The sequence below is a fragment of the Epinephelus fuscoguttatus genome, linkage group LG22, assembly GCF_011397635.1.
Source record: "Epinephelus fuscoguttatus linkage group LG22, E.fuscoguttatus.final_Chr_v1".
NCBI lineage: Eukaryota > Metazoa > Chordata > Actinopteri > Perciformes > Serranidae > Epinephelus > Epinephelus fuscoguttatus.
This window is the reverse complement of record NC_064773.1, coordinates 35,305,560-35,318,589: the sequence shown is the minus strand read 5'-3', so window position 1 is coordinate 35,318,589 and position 13,030 is coordinate 35,305,560. Positions and strand designations below refer to the sequence as shown.

The 13,030-nt window shown below is 40.7% G+C and overlaps 1 protein-coding gene across 9 annotated transcripts in view; it reads left to right on the top strand.

Moving 5' to 3' along the window:
- The window catches only part of LOC125882978 (pleckstrin homology domain-containing family A member 5-like), a 603,488-nt gene that overhangs the window by 500,656 nt on the left and 89,802 nt on the right, over positions 1-13,030 (top strand). For all 9 annotated transcript variants that reach the window (XM_049567036.1, XM_049567042.1, XM_049567037.1 and 6 more), the window contains one exon: positions 2,692-2,775. In XM_049567036.1, the coding sequence (XP_049422993.1) occupies positions 2,692-2,775 (84 nt within the window). The remainder of the gene's footprint in view (positions 1-2,691; positions 2,776-13,030) is intronic.

Genomic DNA, 13,030 nt, shown 5'->3' with positions numbered 1-13,030 from the left:
ATCAAGAAGTCCAACATCTTTGCTTTGCCCAAAACAAAACCTACCTAACTGAATGGCGACCGCCCAGTGGCTCTCACCTCTGTGGTAATGAAATGCTTTGAACAGCTGGTTAAGGACTGCACCTGCTACTCACCAGCACACTGGACCCATTACAGTTTGCCTACTGTCTCAACCAATCCACAAAGACCCAGAGCACTCATCCTCCACACCACCCTATCACACCTGGAAAAGAAAGGGAGCTATGTGAGATTGCTGTTCATTGACTACAGTTTAGTGTTTAACACCGTAGTTACTCCAGGCTGGTCACACAGCTCAAGGAGCTGAGATTGAACACCTCACTGTGCATGTGAGTCCTTGACTTCCTGACAGGTAGTGAGAGTGGGTGGACAGACCTCTTCCACCCTCATCCTTAACACTGGAGCACACCAGGGCTGGGTTTTGAGTCCCCTGCTGCACTCCCTGTACACACACAACTGTGTAGCTACTTTAGACTCCAGCACTATCATAAAGTTTGCTGATAACGCTGTGTTGCGCCTGATCACAGGTAACAAGGAAAAGGCCTGTCTGAAGGAAATAGTGGACCTGACAGGTTAGTGTCAGGAGAACAACCTACTTCTGAACATCAGCAAAACGAAGGAGATGACAGTGGACCTTGGGAAGAAGCAGCCAAGGAAATGAGCTCCTATTTATTTTAATGGGTCAGAAAAGTAAAGCAGAGACTGTTTTACCTTAGACACCTGAGAAAATTCTGGGTATCCTCTCAAATACTGAGGAATTTCTACTTCTGCACCATCAAGAGCATCCTGATGAGGAACCTCATTGCTTGGTACAGAAACAGCACTGAACAGGACACAAGGCCCTGCAAGAGTGATTCATTCAGCTGGACATATAGGCACGGCTCTAACCTGCCTGAAGGATGTTTATACCAGGTGCTGCAAAAAACTTTCACAGCGGTCCCATGAAAGAGTGGGAAAAGGCCACTTTGGTATTGTTTCAAATTTCTATCTCAAAATTGAACCCAGGATTCATGATTACTTCCAGATTTTCAGAGATGTAGTGTTAAAAGAATGTGCACCAATCTGAAAAAAATGTATTCTGTTCTCCCCATGGTGGAGAGGAAGTGGTTTAGCTCATGATCTGTCTGCATGGTGACAACTTAAGTTGCTTGATGTCCTCACGGATCCATTCTTGATATATGCTCAGTGCCCATCCATCCATCCATCTTCTAACCGCTTCATCCTCTTGAGGGTCGCGGGGGGGCTGGAGCCTATCCCAGCTGACATCGGGCGAGAGGCAGGGTACACCCTGGACAGGTCGCCAGACTATCGCAGGGCTGACACATAGAGACAAACAACCATTCACGCTCACATTCACACCTATGGACAATTTAGAGTTACCAATTAACCTAGTCCCCAATCTGCATGTCTTTGGACTGTGGGAGGAAGCCGGAGTGCCCGGAGAGAACCCACGCTGACACGGGGAGAACATGCAAACTCCGCACAGAAGGGCTCCCACGCCCGGGATCGAACCGGCAACCCTCTTGCTGTGAGGCGAGAGTGCTAACCACCACACCACCATGCCGCCCATGCTCAATGTCAGTACTGTTATTTTACTATGGTAGTTATTCTGTACACATAAAATCTATTACATATCTGTCCTGAGAGAGGGCTCCCTCCACAGTCGATCTTTCTGAGATATCTTCCATTTTTATTTGTGAATGATAGAGTCTAAATGCAGCATATTCAGACCCGCTCCTGTGATTGATTTATCACACTGGCTCTAATATAAAGGCAATGCAAAGACACAGGTGGACATGAATTTATAAAAAAAATGCTCAAGTTGAAGCAGACTCATCTGCATTAGCAACGTTTTAAAGTAATGGACAAACAATATTATTATTATTATTATTATTATTATTATTGTTATTATCATTATCCTGCTGCTGCTGCTGCTGCCATCATTAGTCATTAGTCATACTTCTACTGTTATTATACACATATGACTATTGTCACACATGTATACTGCCAGATACTAATATATACTTTCAACATATTGTAACACAGTAGCCAGAACTATAATTATAATATCATCATCATCATCATCAATAACATATAATATCATTACTTTCAATAATGTTGTTGTAAGCTACTGTCATTACCTGCATCTCTCTCTCTCTCTCTCTCATTGTGTCATACGGATTACTGTTAATTTATTATGCTGATCTGTTCTGTACAACATCTATTGCACGTCTGTCCGTCCTGGAAGAGGGATCCCTCCTCAGTTGCTCTTCCTGAGGTTTCTACCGTTTTTTTTCCCCCCGTTAAAGGGTTTTTTGGGGGGAGTTTTTCCTTATCCGCTGTGAGGGTCATAAGGACAGAGGGATGTCGTATGCTGTAAAGCCCTGTGAGGCAAATTGTGATTTGTGATATTGGGCTTTATAAATAAAATTGATTGATTGATTGATATTATTATTATATCATCAATTGTTGAATAATATCTGTTTCAAGTTTACTGAAATGAACACATTTGTAATATAATATAATGAATGGCATCAATGAAGGTTGGGGACCACTGCTTTAAGTCATTTGAAATGAATTGAGCTTAATTAAGACCACCTTAACTGAAATGAGTTCAACCTAGATCAGCCTTCCTTTGTTAACTTCATTCCATTCTCATCCCTTGTCCCCACAGTACGGCTACCCATCTGACAGACGATCCATCGCAGCCGGTGTCCCTCCTCAGACTATCACCCCACAGTCCCTCCAAGGCAAGACAGTGAGTGTTACAGTCCACCCCCTCTTCTCCCTCACACCATGCTTTGAGATTCAAACAACTGTCCCCCTGATTTCAGTGTACTCTAGAGTGAATAGAATTTTGAGAGCATTTATAGATAAGCAAAACAGCTTCTGCTGTCCATGGTTGACATTCAAACACTTACACTCTTTTTGAAACACAACTCGTGTCTATGTCAATGATGTTTTGTTCTCGGCAGCCTCTTGTTGCTGTCTTCAACTTGTCTCAGCAAAACCAATGTAATTATGTAATTATATGTAATTGCGCGCGCACACACACACACACACACACACACACACACACACACACACACACAATGTCGCAGCACACATAAAATGGTTTTTGCTCTTAAATTGAACCACAATCAAAAGTGAGGACTGCTATGCTGTTTGAAGCAAGCTGTGAATAATGTGATTGCTTGACAGCAGTCAAGTGCCTCTGCGGTTTGATTTGTCCAGTAATTTTCCACATGACTTGGAAAGGCTATTTGCACATATGTAATTAATTAGGCTATTAATTGTGTAATTACAAGATAAGGTGTCTATTTTTTTTTTATCCAGTGAATGCAATGCGCTTCTGCAAAAAATAGTTCCAGGTCACGCCAAGTTGGATCAAATGAAAAATCAAAATCAAAGTTTAATCGTGGCCCATTTTTCGATTTGCTGTTTTTGATGTGAGCATAAAATCAAAAATAAGAAAAACAAACCGTTTTTGTATTTTTGAATTTGATTATTAAACGAATAATGAAAAAACAAACCGTTTTTTCGTTTTTTGATTTTTGATTTTAAATTAAAAATGGAATGAACGAATGATACACGGACCAGAAGCACTTTTGGTCATGGTGAAGATGGATTTAGTCTAGTTTTTTAGGATCCCCATTAGCTAACGCCCTGACATCAACCAGTCTTCCTGGGGTTCTAGGGAAATGGCCCGGGTCTCAGTCCTGCTCAGTCCTAGACTCGATTCAACCACTTACCAGAACTGAACTACTGGTTATACTAAATCCATGTATCATTTGTTCATTCGTTTTTCAAAATAAAACCAAATATGAAAAAAACAAAATAATGACTTGTTTTTTCAGTATTTGTTTCCAGAACCAAAATGACAAAACGGATAACGACTCGTTTTCCTATTTCTGATTTTCTGTTTAAATGGAAAATGGAAAAAACGGATAACGGGCCGGATTTGCGCCTTTCATGCACTTTCAATATTTTCATCTCTCCGGAAGCCAAGTTTTTTTCTTTTGCAAGCACTGCTTTCTTGTCGGACCAGTCGGAGTGACAACTACATCCGGTTCATGGAAGCTAACGCTTTGGCTAACAACCGCTGCGTGTGGAGGCTGCAAATTTGGAGAAATTGTTCAATATGAGGTAAGTTGTGCTAAGGTAACAATACGTGCCAGCTTACTGTTTGCTTCTACAGCTGACATATTGGAATAGACTTCATGTGGCGAGTAATTTTTACGTTATTTGAAGATTTAGATGTTTGTCACGACTCATGAATTCGCCACATTCAGCCATAACGGCAGCATAGAAATAATGCTGTATTTAGGTGGATTTCAGCACTCACATGCATTTTCTTTGGGAAATGCCACTCTAGTTAATTTCTAGAAACATTATAAAAGTAGCATGCTGGGATATAAATGCATTGTTTGTACTTTTCCACAACACAGAACAAAATGAATGCAGCAATGTTCTATGGGAAGCGACCAGGTGGACTTCAAACCATGGTTCCACCAGTCGAAAGTGACGACAGCTGTCTTGACAGCGGGGATAGTGATGAAGACTACACTCCTACACCACGTCGGCACTATCCACGAAGCTACCGACGCCCCTATTGCTGCCGGTTTCATCACCTGGTCAGGAGTGTAGTCTGTACGCAGCATGCACAGACCCCATGCACAGAGGCACCGCCTCGCCGCAGCGGTCGCGGGCTCGATCCCAGCCTGTGGCCCGTGTCATTCCACCATTCTCTATTTCCCCACTTCATGCTGTCCTAAAGCAACGGGCCAAATAGATAATCTTATTTTTAAAAAAAAACAGCAGTAATAATGCTATAATTTTGTGTAGAGTTTCAGCTTTTTGCGGTTTACACATGGCCATATGTTTGTGAATGTAACCATGTGTGCAAGATGTGTATATAATATAAAAATGTCTGCACACTGATATAGTGATTCCTTTTTTCTACACCAGGTGATGAAAGCAGCAGTAGGCTAGTACTGACAACAGGAGCAGCAGTGATGAAGACTCTGATGGAAATCACGATGCTCTTCCTAGCACCAGTGTTCTAAGTGAAAAGCTTGAGCTTTGTTTCACATTGGATTATAATAGTTGGTGTTATAGTCAGGACATTGAAAATAATTGTGTGGCATCAATAAAATCTACATACCTGAGACGGGAAATGTGTTTTATTTATTTTTATCGATTATTTTATTTTATTAATATTTAGGGACCGAGCCTAGAGGCAGAGGACTGCTCACAGAGCAGTCCTCGCCCTATTCCCTATTGTTTTTGGTGCGTTCATTCTTTCTTTCTTTCTTTTTTTCTCCTGCCGCCTCTTTGAACTGGAATGTGACCCCCTAAACATGCTGAAAAACTCACCAAAATTGGCACACACATCAGAACCGGTGAAAAATTTTAGAAAAATCATGAAATTAACCCCTAAAATGCCAAAATGGGCTCTCTAGCGCCACCTAGGCACACAAAAATGGCCGCTATGGCCTGTAGGAACGTTGTAGAAACATGAAACCAAAACTGCCATGTTCATCTCATGAAGACCTAAAAATCACGTGCAGACACCCCTAACCTAAATCCAACAGGAAGTGAGCTATTTGCCCTTTCAAAGTAAGATTTTGCCTTAAAACTGCCTTTCCTAAAAAATCTTCTTGTCATACACCGTTTATCCTATCGGCTTCAAACTTGCACAGATGACAGATCAACTCCTTCTAATCAGATCTTATTTATAACTTTTTCATTACTCGATTAGTTTGGATTTTATGGCCTCCTAAAGGTGAGATGTCAGAAAAACGTCCTGACGATCTTCGAAAGCTGTCCCATAGGAAATGAATGGCAGCAGGAGGGGGAAAGAGACCAATCTTTGGGCTTTTTCTAGCCTTTACAGCATCTCCATACTTTCAGTTACAGACTCCATTCCAACTCTCAAATGTTGCCACAGGTCTCATCTATTCAGACCTGTTTTCATCTTTTCATATCTTTTACCGTTTTTAATCTGTGCTTCTCAAAGTACCATGAGCAAAAGTGGAGAAATTGTCAGTTTATAATGGGCATGTGTTGCACGGAATGCTGTGAGCTAGAGTGGAGAGGCTCTAAAAATCGTCTAAAACTTTTGTCTTTAACTCGCTGCCATGGCCACAGTTTTCACTGTACAGACACAATTTATACCACAAAACGTAAGATAATTTGTCCTGCTCACAGATATGTTGACATGGAATCTCTCACATGTACACATTTTTGCTGAGTGGCTCCAAAGCGAAGGGAGCGCCGATTTTTTTCTCATTCACTCCCATGTAAACTCAGGAGAAATTTCTGGAAACAGCTGGGGTGCAACACATTTTAAACTCGCTCCAGTGACCACATTTTTGACTGTAGAAATATAAAACACGACACGTGCGTTCACGAGAAGTGGCTGTCTCTCACCATCACTTTATTTTCTTGATTGGACCAACGGTTTGGGTATGGGAAGAACTTGTTCGAGGAGTGAAAACCCATATTAAACAGCCTTTGCTGATCTGCTCTCATGAGCTCTGTGTGTGCACCTCAGATGCAGGCAAGTCATTAATCGCCATGACAACGGCTGCACCCACTCTGTCTGTGTGTCTCACAATCTTTAAAGGACAGATTACAGCAGCAGAAACATCATTTGAAACAGAAAATACACATTATTAACCCCTAAAGTGCCAAAATGGGCTCTCTAGCACCACCTAGGTGCACTAAACTGGCCACTGCAGCCTGTAGGAATGTCGTAGAAATATCAAACCAAAACTGTTGTGTTTGACTTACAAATCACGTGCCATGACCTAATTCCAACAGGAAGTGAGCTATTTGACCTTTCAAAGTAAGATTTCGCCTGAAACATGCTCTTAAAAAAACATCTCCTCCTACACCGTTTATTGTATTGGCTTTAAAGACGCACACATGCCACCTCAACTGCTACTAAACGGATCTTCTGTATAACTTTATCAATCAATCAATCAATTTTATTTATACAGCCCAATATCACAAATCACAATTTGCCTCACAGGGCTTTACAGCATACGACATCCCTCTGTCCTTATGACCCTCGCAGCGGATAAGGAAAAACTCCCCCAAAAAAACCCTTTAACGAGGAAAAAAAACGGTAGAAACCTCAGGAAGAGCAACTGAGGAGGGATCCCTCTTCCAGGACGGACAGATGTGCAATAGATGTCGTACAGAACAGATCAGCATAATAAATTAACAGTAATCCATATGACACAATGAGACAGAGAGAGAGAGAGAGAGAGAGAGAGAGAGAGAGAGAGATGCAGGTAATGACAGTAGCTTACAACAACATTATTGAAAGTAATAATATTATAGTTATAGTTCTGGCTACTGTGGTACAATATGTTGAAAGTATGTATTAATATCTGGCAGTATACATGTGTGACAATAGTCGTGTATAATAACAGTAGAAGTATGACTAATGACTAATGATGGCAGCAGCAGCAGCAGGAGGCATCTGGCAGGACCACGGCAGCAGCACAACCACACACATCACGCTGTCCAGGCACCGCTGCGATATGAGTTAATCTGAGAGACAGTGGAGCACAAAGGCTCCGGAGAAGAAGCCGAGTTAGTGACATCCAGAATGGCCGAGTTAGCAAGATGCAGTAATAGAATACGAGAGAGAGAGAGAGAGAGAGAGAGAGAGAGAGAGAAGAAGAAGAAGAAGAGAAGGTGCCCGGTGTATTATAGGGGGTCCTCCGGCAGACTAGGCCTAAGTCAGCCTAACTAAGGGCTGGTACAGGGCAAGCCTGAGCCAGCCCTAACTATAAGCTTTATCAAAGAGGAAAGTCTTAAGTCTAGTCTTAAATGTGGAGACGGTGTCTGCCTCCCGCACCGTAACAGGAAGATGATTCCACAGGAGAGGAGCCTGATAGCTAAAGGCTCTGGCTCCTGATCTACTTTTGGAGACTTTAGGGACCACGAGTAACCCTGCGTTCTCAGAGCGCAGTGTTCTGGTGGGATAATAAGGCACTATGAGCTCTCTAGGATATGACAGAGCTTGACCATTTAGAGCTTTATAAGTTAACAGTAGGATTTTAAATTCAATTCTGGATTTTACAGGGAGCCAGTGCAGAGAAGCTAAAACAGGAGAATCTCTCTCATCATCACATTATTTTCATGATTGGACCAACGGTTTGGGAATGGGAAGAACTTCTTCGAGGAGTTAAATCTCCACTGAAACAGGTCTCTCTGTGTTCTGTCTGTCTCTCTCTGCTCTTCTGCCATCTTGGAAGGGTCTCGCTTCGCCTCCACAGTGCATTCACTTCTTGGTGAATGCACTGTGGTTTGTTTGGTTTGTTACAAAGGGCACACATGTAGTTATGATACAGGATGCTTTCGTACATTAAAAATGCGGGATTTCATGCTTTAATACTTTCTGCAGATAGCAACAGCATGTTATTTAGGTCACAACACAGTGCTTTTATTCACCTCAACCCCAGAGTGGGATGGATATATATATATACAGTACAGGCCAAAAGTTTGGACACACCTTCTCATTCAATGCATTTTCTTTATTTTCATGACTATTTACATTGTAGATTCTCACTGAAGGCATCAAAACTATGAATGAACACATGTGGAGTTATGTACTTAACAAAAAAAGGTGAAATAACTGAAAACATGTTTTATATTCTAGTTTCTTCAAAATAGCCACCCTTTGCTCTGATTACTGCTTTGCACACTCTTGGCATTCTCTCCATGAGCTTCAAGAGGTAGTCACCTGAAATGGTTTTCCAACAGTCTTGAAGGAGTTCCCAGAGGTGTTTAGCACAAGTATGCCCCTTTGCCTTCACTCTGCGGTCCAGCTCACCCCAAACCATCTCCATTGGGTTCAGGTCCGGTGACTGTGGAGGCCAGGTCATCTGCCGCAGCACTCCATCACTCTCCTTCTTGGTCAAATAGCCCTTACACAGCCTGGAGGTGTGTTTGGGGTCATTGTCCTGTTGAAAATAAATGATCGTCCAACTAATCGCAAACCGGATGGGATGGCATGTCGCTGCAGGATGCTGTGGTAGCCATGCTGGTTCAGTGTGCCTCAGTTTTGAATAAATCCCTAACAGTGTCACCAGCAAAACGCCCCACACCATCACACCTCCTCCTCCATGCTTCACAGTGGGAACCAGGCATGTGGAATCCATCTGTTCACCTTTTCTGGCCTCACAAAGACACGCGGTTGGAACCAAAGATCTCAAATTTGGACTCATCAGACCAAAGCACAGATTTCCATTGGTCTAATGTCCATTCCTTGTGTTTCTTGGCCCAAACAAATCTCTTCTGCTTGTTGCCTCTCCTTAGCAGTGGTTTCCTAGCAGCTATTTGACCATGAAGGCCTGATTCGCGCAGTCTCCTCTTAACAGTTGCTCTAGAGATGGGTCTGCTGCTAGAACTCTGTGTGGCATTCATCTGGTCTCTGATTTGAGCTGCTGTTAACTTGCGATTTCTGAGGCTGGTGACTCGGATGAACTTATCCTCAGAAGCAGAGGTGACTCTTGGTCTTCCTTTCCTGGGTCGGTCCTCATGTGTGCCAGTTTCGTTGTAGCGCTTGATGGTTTTTGCGACTCCACTTGGGGACACATTTAAAGTTTTTGCAATTTTCCTGGACTGACTGACCTTCATTTCTTAAAGTAATGATGGCCACTCGTTTTTCTTTAGTTAGCTGATTGGTTCTTGCCATAATATGAATTTTAACAGTTGTCCAATAGGGCTGTCGGCTGTGTATTAACCTGACTTCTGCACAACACAACTGATGGTCCCAACCCCATTGATAAAGCAAGAAATTCCACTAATTAACCCTGATAAGGCACACCTGTGAAGTGGAAACCATTTCAGGTGACTACCTCTTGAAGCTCATGGAGAGAATGCCAAGAGTGTGCAAAGCAGTAATCAGAGCAAAGGGTGGCTATTTTGAAGAAACTAGAATATAAAACATGTTTTCAGTTATTTCACCTTTTTTGTTAAGTACATAACTCCACATGTGTTCATTCATAGTTTTGATGCCTTCAGTGAGAATCTACAATGTAAATAGTCATGAAAATAAAGAAAACGCATTGAATGAGAAGGTGTGTCCAAACTTTTGGCCTGTACTGTATATATATATATATATATATATATATATATATATATATATTAGGGCTGTCAATCGATTAAAATATTTAATCGCGATTAATCGCATGATGGATCATAGTTAATCGCGATTAATCGCAAATTAATCGCATATTTTTAATCTGTACATTAAATGGATTTTTTCAAATTGTAATACATGAGAATAGACAAATGCTTGCTTTATGCAAAAAAGCATGTTTATTGCTACAATGAGAAATACTCTCAGTTCAAGTAAGTAATATGTGCAAACTGCATAGTAATGTTTATTAACACAGTAGTGTTACATTCGATCTATTCATCCCCATTTAACACAAAAGAATGCCCCTCAATGCACTGCATAGCAATTTGCATCAAATTCAAAACAAACAGGGTGATGCACAAAATAACTTACTAATAAATAGTGTGCATGAAACATGTTATAGAACATGACTCAAATGATAGTAGTGGCTCGACTAGGCAGTTCGTATGTCCAGTCCTTGGATGCAATGCAGATTATTTCTCGCAGACCGTCGTCCTCCACAATACTTATCGGCCTGCACGCTGTAGCCACCCATTTGGCGACTGCTTTTGTAAGTTTGTGGCTTGTAGAGTCGTCCAGCTGTTTCCCTTTCAAATTATCCAGCGTGGTTTGCTTCATGCGAGGAGGGGGCGCCGGGCTCTCTGCATCCGCTGTGTGCTTGGCCGACAAGTGGTATTTGAGACTCGACGTACTCCGGTGATAAGTAAATTCACGGTGACAATAAATACAAATTACTTTTGTCCTGTCAAGAGAGCCATCTGGCAAGACTTTGTAGCTGAACTTGCCATTCAAAATACTATCTTTTTCCATTACTGTTCACGGGGTTGTAGTTTGTTTGCGGCATCGACCTCGGCGCATTGCTTCCTGTTTTTCCGAGCTACGGAGTGACCCGAGGTTCAAATGCTACTGCGTTAATCGCGCATTAAAAAAAATAGTGCCGTTAAAGGCATGTTGCGTTAACGCGTTAATAACGCGTTAACTTTGACAGCCTTAATATATATATATATATGTATATATGTGTGTGTGTGTGTGTGTGTGTGTGTGTGTGTGTGTGTATATATATATATATATATATACAGTATTTATATACTGTATAAACACTATACACAATACAAAACACAGTATAGCATATTATGTATAGCATAATATGTAGATCTGAGGTTTGCTCAAACTGTCAGCTCCTTTAATTAAGGGCTAAAAACACTACTGTTTACTGAAGCGTACTCTTAGATTAAATACTTACCTGCTGTATTCTACTGCCCGTACTTTTTAACTACACACTGCTGATTTATGCCTTTTATTATTTTACTTCTTTTCTTATCCTGACGGTTCAATGTATTGAGCCTGTTTTTATTTTATGTTACTGTATTTTATTATTATCACTATCATTCTCAATTTCTATTTCCCTTTTCAATCAACTGTTTTTATTGTTTTAAATTGTGTCTTGTTGCTTTTAATGTCTCTGTAAAGCACTTTGTATTACCTTGTGTTGAATTGTGCTATACAAATAAACTTGCCTTGCCTAGCACACCTTTGTGCACATGTTCACTTTTCCACCAGCTGTGCTGCAAATATCCCCTGCTGCTCATCCTTCTGTATCTTTTTTCAAATTATCTTGACCACAGTCCCATTTTCACAGTTATAATACCAATACCAAAATTAATTTCAGTGTTTATGTAAATACTGAAAATGTTTTAAACTACTATTGAGGGATCACACCAGTCAGTGTAATAAGAATAACTTTACTAAAACCCGAAAAGAAAATTTCAAAGAAGTCTGTAAGATCATCTATTTAACAAAGAATTATTAAGTCTGATGGCTGTGGGTATAAAAGAGAGTGGGTGTGTGTGAGAAATAAACTCAATCAACAATAGAGCTTTTTCTTTATTAAAATATATTAATAAATTTATTAATATGCTATACTATATTGTAGTATAGTACAATGTATTGTGTATATTGTGTTTATACAGTGTATATATATGTGTGTGTATATATATATATATATATATATATATATACATATATATATACACAAATATATCCATCCCACTCTGGGGTTGAGGTGAATAAAATAACTGTGTTGTGACCTAAATAACATGCTGTTGCTATCTGCAGAAAGTATTAAAGCATGAAATCCCGCATTTTTAATGTACGAAAGCATCCTGTATCATAACTACATGTGTGCCCTTTGTAACAAACCAAACCGCGTGAAAATCAGTTAAAAATTTAGTGAGTTATTCTATTTTACTTGTGCATACAGCTCCTTCCTCAATAGAAGTGAATGCACTGCGGAGGCGAAGCGAGACCCATCCAAGATGGCGGCCGGCGAGGACGTGCTCAGGCAGTCGATGCGGCGTCTATGTATATATGTCTATGGGTGTACTTCATCACCATGGCAACCGCTGTCACACACAAACTCACAGAAACATGGTGTGTGTGTGTGTGTGTGTCTAAATCTTACATGCAGACATGACAGGGGCACAATCTCCATTTTAACCCTTTAGGTGCCAGAGTTTATTGAGAAAAATATTCCATTTTCATTTCAACATTTCAAAAGGCTGTGGCTTGAAAGTGGTGAGAGATAAAGGCACACTGTAAATGAGAAAACTATTCAACATGACCCAGAGTTTGTCATAGGAGTAAATTAACTCATCTAATTTGCATATTGTGGCATCACTAGCCTGCAGCCATATTGGATTTCATAAATCTCAGTAAAACAACATTTTGAACATATTTACACAGTAGATTTCTTTTGTTTTGTGCTGTTGTTGTCATCTCATCCTCAAAATAAAGGAAGAGGAATCTGATGGGAAGAAATTCGCTCATCTAATTTACATATTGTGACATCACT